This window comes from Argentina silus (genome assembly GCF_951799395.1).
Source record: "Argentina silus genome assembly, chromosome: 8".
Lineage (NCBI taxonomy): Eukaryota > Metazoa > Chordata > Actinopteri > Argentiniformes > Argentinidae > Argentina > Argentina silus.
In genome coordinates, this window is record NC_139662.1 from 22632061 (window position 1) to 22639560 (window position 7500).

The 7500-nt window shown below is 47.5% G+C and overlaps 1 protein-coding gene across 1 annotated transcript in view; it reads right to left on the bottom strand.

Moving 5' to 3' along the window:
* The window catches only part of LOC310807961 (sodium- and chloride-dependent creatine transporter 1), a gene marked incomplete at its 3' end in the record, with an annotated part of 19420 nt that overhangs the window by 5047 nt on the left and 6873 nt on the right, over positions 1-7500 (bottom strand). Inside the window, exons 3-7 of the mRNA XM_083674635.1 lie at positions 5368-5499; positions 4797-5181; positions 4366-4498; positions 2712-2846; positions 2390-2493 (exon numbers count right to left, since the gene is read on the bottom strand). Of these exons, the coding sequence (XP_083530761.1) occupies positions 2390-2493; positions 2712-2846; positions 4366-4498; positions 4797-5181; positions 5368-5499 (889 nt within the window). The remainder of the gene's footprint in view (positions 1-2389; positions 2494-2711; positions 2847-4365; positions 4499-4796; positions 5182-5367; positions 5500-7500) is intronic.

Consider the following 7500-nt stretch of genomic DNA (forward strand, 5'->3'; position numbering starts at 1 on the left):
AGACTTATCTATACAAGGAGAGAGGACACAACAGCCTGACCTGCATAGCTCGGCTTTCTAACATTTCTGTCTTATGCAACCACCGTCCGAACAGCCACCGGGACGCATGTGGAAGGACCAGAGGAGATGGTTGTCCTAGAGTCACCAAGAGGGAGAGTTAATAAAGTTAATAAAGTTAAAAACACGCACTGATTGGTTCCTGATGATGACGGATCACTGTACAGCCACCAATCATGAGAGTGTAATTAGATGGGTTTGTTGTGTCACATGGACTAACTGAGGCCTGAAGACGGGAGTAGGATGTACAGTACCTGGCGTGGCACATGGACTCAGACCACCATGAGGAATAACTACGGTCCCAGTCAAAAATCTGGACACACCTTGCCAAGAGTGTGCAAAGCTGTCATCAAAGCAAAAGGTGGCTACTTTGAAGAATCTAAAATATAAAACATATTCTGGTTTGTTTAACACTTTTTAGTTTACTACGTAATTCCATATGTGTTCCTTCATAGTTTTGATGTCTTCAATATTAATCTACAACATAGAAAATAATAAAAATAAAGAAAAACCATTGAATGAGAAGGTGTGTCCAAACTTTTGACTGGTACTGTATATCTGCCAGTGGATCTGCTCGTCTGTGTCCACCATCTGCCCGCAGTGCAGATAGGATACCGTCACATATTAACTGGGTATCATCAATATTTCGTTGAGTTAATTTGCATAAATAGAAAGACAGCTTGTACACAGTTAAACAACAGTATGTTGTTGTCGTCAGCCCCCCCCCCCCCCCAGTGGATAACGAAACAAACTAAAGATATGATTAAATCTAGATGCAAAAGAAAGGAAAAAAATCTTCATTAAAAAGTCAAGCTACTGGTGGTGTAGAGCTGTGATTGACAGTCTCTTTAAACATCAGCTTTAAACAGTGACAGTGACACATCTGCTTGACCAGACAGCAGTCAGTGAGTTCCAGATCGCAGGGCCTCTGGAAGTCATTTGGAATTGGAGAAAGGCACAGTAGGACAGAGAAGGCCAAGCTGACATAAATACATTCATATCTGGAAACTCTAAACTCCCAATTTAGGTCAAAAGAAAATAGCCAGTGGAGAGGAGGGATATAATTCTTGATGCTCCACTAATAAGGACATTCCATAAATTCCTGTAAAGGCCCAGTATCGAGTCCTGAGATCTAATAAAAATCACTCCTATTACTGGCGTCTGGCAAACTGCCATTTTAGGTAGCGAGTGTTTACATTTCTTCGTCTGTTTAGGCTACACTAAGAGCATCTAGGACGGTCCACCGAGGACAGACACCAGCAGCTGGTCTGGGCGGACGTGGCTGTTTGGATGTGCAAATAAAAAGATCTCCAGCCACTGCTGGAGGACAACGGGACTTTAATAAGAAACTCTTCTTTGTGACGCAAAAAAATGAGTAGTCATTGTTAATCAAAAAGAGGCATGAGATTCTGTTGAACTTCCTTTGCAGCAATTGATGTCTGCTGCTTCTCAGAAGCTATTGTGGGATGCCTCTACATCGATCTGGCTCCTCCCCTGTCCACACTGCTTACGGTCTACAGACCAAGCCTAATTCCTTAAGTAACCTGTCAATAACTACTTTAGATCAGCGACTCCAAGCCTCTAGGAGAGCTTAGACGTCTGCAGACAAGGCTATAGTCACTCCAGGGGTCGCCTCAATCCATTAACCCACATTCACATTCCAATGAAGTCTGGAACCTGTGAGAAAAATATTTGAATCATGAGAAAAGCATCGGAAACCTGTTTTGCTCAAATTCCAATCATATGAAGGGAGAGAGAGAGAGGAAGGGGGGGTAGGGAGAGAGAGAGGGAGAGAGAGAGAGAGGAAGGGTGGGTAGGGAGAGAGAAAGAGAGGAAGGGGGGTAGGGAGAGAGAGAGAGAGAGAGGAAGGGGGGGTAGGGAGAGAGAGAGGGAGAGAGAGAGAGAGGAAGGGGGGGTAGGGAGAGAGAGAGGGAGAGAGAGAGAGAGAGAGAGAGAGAGAGAGAGAGAACACACACATTTTGAACGCAGTAGGAGGGAATCTGTGTGAGCGTCGCTTGTACTGTAGCAGGACATGGTGAGTTCCCCCAATCACAGGTCGTTGTGATAGTGAGGATGGTTGGTTCTGTTAGGTAGGTTAACCGCGTGTGACCGTGTTAATGGTTACATACTAGTCAGTGGTTACACCCGTTGAACCAGAGACAGCATTCCATTCTTCTTGTCCTATCAAATCTGTCATGTCTGGTAACAGTTGTTAACCTCCAAGTTGCGGTCATACTGGCTGACTTGTGTTTGTGGTCATACTCATTGGCAACAGTTGTTAACCTCCAAGTTGCGGTCATACTGGCTGACTTGTGTTTGTGGTCATACTCACTGGTAGCAGTTGTTGTGGAAGCGGTTGTAGCTGCCGAGAGCGGTGAGGGCGCCGAGTCCGATGGCGTAGGAGAAGAAGATCTGCGTGGCCGCATCGATCCATACCTGCAGCATCAACACAATACACTGGCTTACAACATGGTCACGCACGCAGACACACGCACAGCCACGCAAACACACACAGGCACGCAGACACACACAGGCACGCAGACACACGCACAGGCACGCAGACACACGCACAGCCACGCAAACACACACAGGCACGCAAACACACACAGACACACACAGACAAACACAGACACACACAGACACACACACCTTACCTGTGCCTCTCCGAGTTTGGACCAGTCTGGTTTCAGGTAGTACACAATCCCATCAATAGCCCCAGGCAGGGTGACACCATGGGCCAACAGAACCACCAGAACCAGGTATGGAAACAGAGCAGTGAAGTAGACCACCTACAGGGGGAGAGGGGACAGGTCCATGAAGTAGACCTCCTACAGGAGAGGGGACAGGTCCATGAAGTAGACCTCCTACAGGAGAGGGGACAGGTCCATGAAGTAGACCTCCTACAGGAGAGGGGACTGACTCACTTGAGTACACTTAAACATTTGAATGGAATGTTCACAAAACAAATAATTCCCCAGGCAGAGAGGCAACTATCAGTAATAAGTAATCAGTATTTTTCTCCAGGCCCGGCGGGAGATCAAGCAACACTTGATCTACCATTAAACAAAGCCTTGTCCTCTCCAAAACAGTTAATTGCTCCAGAGGAGTGACTGTGACACTGTGCTTTTCACTAATGACCCTGGGGATATGCTTTGAAATTTAAACAAGGACATCATTTTCTCATCATTTCACTACCTGAAACTAATTTATGTCTCTGTCAAATATCGTCTCCATTGGGAATAACAGGTGCTGGCGATGACCCCAGGAGGGTATGTGATACAGGGGAGGCTGGTGGAGGTAGAAATCGGAGGACGGGCTCATTGGAATGAATGAGAAATACACGTTTGATACCATTCCTCATTATTCCATGCATTACAATGAGCCCGTCCTCCGATTTCTACCTCCACCAGCCTCCCCTGACATGGAAAGACCTTCAGAAAAGAGCTTGACTGTGATATCTGGTGTAAAAACTACAACCTCAGAAACATCAGGCTAGTTTTTCTACACCTACTGGGAAACCAAATGGAGACCGAAGGAAAAGACTTTTCTAGATTTGGCTGAGAAAGCTACTGTGCCCCCTGCTAGCTTGTGGAAACTTAGAGTTTGACCACCTCCTTAATGTTCTCACATGAAGATAAAGAGAGAGCATATTTGCCTTGATGTTGCAGAGACCACAGGGAGAAAAGCCCCCTTCAACTCTCATATGCAAACAGAGGAAAATGACTAATCGGCTTAGGAGTGACCGACTCAATCACTCTCTTTGTTTTCACCGTGCTCTGTGAGCTTTGGTTATTGCTACGACACACACACACACACACACACACACACACACACACACACACACACAGAATTAAGCTCTACATATGGAAACACACACAAACACATTCTCTCAGCACTCTGGCTGTGAAGTAAATCCCCTCTGGGTTGTGTGTGTGTGTGTGTGTGTGTGTGTGTGTGTGTGTGTGTGTGTGTTGTTATGGGAACCCCTGGGTGGAAGTTCATTACAGGAGTTAGAATCCAAACTGGACTCACGCACATACGCGCAGAGAAGAAAGATCAAGAGGACCAAGATACACTCACCATACTCACATAATACACTCACTGTGTGTGTGTGTGTGTGTTTCAGTCTAGACATTATGATCCTCTCTACTCTATTAAATTAAATTACTCTATTAAAGCTTTGGGGTCAAAGGGTAAAGGGTAAAGACTGAGAAAAGCCCAAGGGCCTAGCCTACACAGCCAGCATACACACACACACACACACGCACGCGCTCACACACACACACACACACACACACGTTCGCTCACCTTGCCTGTGGATTTGACTCCCTTCCATATGCAGAAGTAAACGATGACCCAGACAACGATGAGACACAGCACCATGTAAGAGCTGATGTCACCTGCCTCCTCCAGCCCACCAGAGAGACGCAGCACCTTACGCCTGACAGAGGGAGGGAGGGAGGGAGGGAGGGAGGGAGGGAGGGAGGGAGAGAGGGAGAGAGGGAGAGAGAGAGGGAGAGGGAGAGAGGAAAGGTTAGAGGAGTCGTGTGAAAGGACAGAATGAATAGACAAGAGGCAGCCAGTCAAACACACACATCATGAGGCGGAGCAGACAAACACAGGGGACCTCTAATATTAGGTGACCACCCTACAGCAAATGCTGCTTGTGGTTCTGCACACCTCCTAAAATAAAAACCAAGGGAAACACTGAACAACAGAGAACACAGAAGAGAACTTACTCCCAGAACTCTATTACTGGTGAACGCATGCCTTCTGGCTCCACACAGCTGCCATTGAAGAGGATCAGGGAGGAGGAAGAGGAGGAGGAGGAGAGGTTGAACGGGGAGGACGAGAAGGAGGAGGAGGAGGAGGAGGAGGAGAGGAGGGAGGAGGGGATGGAGGGATCGGGGGTGGAGGAGAGGGGGGGTGCTGGCGGGGCGCTGCGGTTGTGGCACGCCCGGCGGAAGTCCTGGGTGCAGTTGGGGGTGTTCCAGGGGTGTCCGCAGGTGGCCCAGGGTAAGGGGGTGGTGAAGGAGTGGAGGAGGAAGTAGAGGCCCCACACCAGGATCATTATGTAGTAGGTGTTACAGTAGAACACGATTACCATGGAGGCCAGGCCCAGACCTGAGAGAGAGAGAGAGAGAGAGAGAGAGGACCACAACACATGGTGATGAGGAGGGGAAGGACAGTGGTCAGTAGGAGAAAGAAGGGATGAATTTATTTTTATTTTTTTGGGATAAAACGAATGCCCTCTTCCTCTGTGGTGGTGGTGGCGGTACACACACGGGGGTGGGGGGGGGTGGATGGTACCTTTAAAGAGGGGGGCGATGTTCCAGGCAGAGACCCCGCCCTGCTTCATGAACTGGCCCAGAGCAATCTCCAGGAAGAAGACAGGGATGCCCCCGATGAACACTATGATCATGTAGGGGATCAGGAACACACCTAGAACACGCAACAACACACCACACGTCAGAAACACGCAACTCACACGCGGCCGGGCCAGTGTTTCAGAGTCAGAAGTATTACTATACTATATTATAGTAATACGTATAAGTAATATACTGTAACAAAGTCAGGAGGTTGATTAATCTACTATTTGGCCCAATCCCAATACACCCCTTGCCCCTACCACTTAGCCCTAGCCCTCTGTTTTGCGCGTTCACGCGTAGGGGTAGGGTGTCCCGATTCTTGTTGGGATAGAGGGGTAGGGCGAAGTGGTAGGGCTACATGGCCCTCCAAACGGAGGGTTTTCAGAAGCACACTCAAAAACCGAGTGCTATGAGAAATCTCCCAGAATGCCTTGCGAATCATCGGCAAGATGGTGGCGAACGCTGCAACAAGCAACAAAATTAATTAATTGTGATTTTAAAATGATGATAACCATCGTATTATGTTAGTTTAATGTCGTTTCAATGTATTATAGACTTTTCTTTCTAACAAGCGTAACAAAAAATCGCTAGTATGCTGATGTCTCTAGCTAGCTAGCTAGCTAGCTAACGTTACAACATTGTTTTAACGTTGAAGACCTCTTCTTTTTCTTACATTTGTCCGATTTGCTGCTGACAACCGCGAAAGGATGCCTACAGCCCACGCAAGAGACGTCACCACAGCTGAAGACGGCGTTGTGAGATTCAAAATGTCCGGCAACAAACGTCTGTTTACATCAACGCCATCGACGACTACTGGTGACGTATCAGGGTCTTGGAAGGGTGGTTCCGTTTCATAGGGGAAGATTTCAACCACTACCCCTTGTAACTCTGTTCCGAGGTGCAAGTCGGAAAGCGAGGAGCACTCGAAAAAGAGGGGTAGGGGTAAAAATAAGAGGTGGGATTGGGCCTTATTTTACAGTCACAGCAGGGTCTGAACTAGGGTTCAACCCACGGGAGAGTGGTGGACTGATACACGCTTCCCTACAACAGACAGGTCGCTATTGTATTATTTTCTACGTCTGTTGTGGTATTATTCTGTATATAGACACACGCTTATGGCAGAAAGAGGAAGAGAGAGAGAGAGAGAGGATAGCAAGTTGAGACAGCAAAGCTTCTAGAACTGACAGAGCTAAACCCTAACTAGCAATATGTGCATTGACAAGAAAGGAGAGGAATGTGGAGAGACCGAGAGTGATTGAGAGAGAGAGAGAGAGGGAGAGAGAGAGAAAGGGAAGGAGAGAGAGAGAGAAAGGGAGAGGAGGGTAGACAAGGCCATAGATAAAGAGGAGATGTATTGAGACAAGGAGTGGGAGCTAATGACACTGTCTCATTCCTCCAGTGTTTGGGGCATGAGTGGCGAGCATTGTCCTTGAGAGAGAGAGAGAGAGAGAGAGAGAAAGTAGGGAAGAAAGGGAGAGAAGAGGAAAGAGAAGGTGACAGTAATGGTCAGAGTAGGAGGAGGGATGCGTGGGTCTTTCACAAAAACTCTCCTTCGTGCATGCCCTCCGACTGTACTACAGAGAGAAGCAGGCAGCTTACAGCACCATGATTCTAGTCACTTTATTGTTTTGCAATGTGATCTTAGTATTTTCACGTTCATCTGCACAGGAGTGGGCTTGTTGTGTTAGGTGATATGGATGATCAAATAGAGCTGAAGAAGAAGAGGACAGGTGAGAGGAGGTGAAGAGGGCCAATTGTAAATCCAATCGCAGCAAATGTGTTGTTGTGTTTAGCTCTTCTGACACCTAAGACACTTCTAAAACTGGAAACACAGCGATTAGATCTGGTGAACATTAACTAACCCCCCTCCACAGATTGGTATGCCAGGTATGAAAACAGAATATACAGTGGATCATACCAATACTTAGATGGAAGGGGTGGACGGATAAGGACAAGTCACATGAGCAAGATGCAGAGAGGAGGGGTGGTGTTCAGAGAGGGGGAAGGAGGGGGGAGGGGGAAGGCGGGGGGAGGGGGAAGAGATCAGAGGAGCACGATGAGAAGAGGCCATACA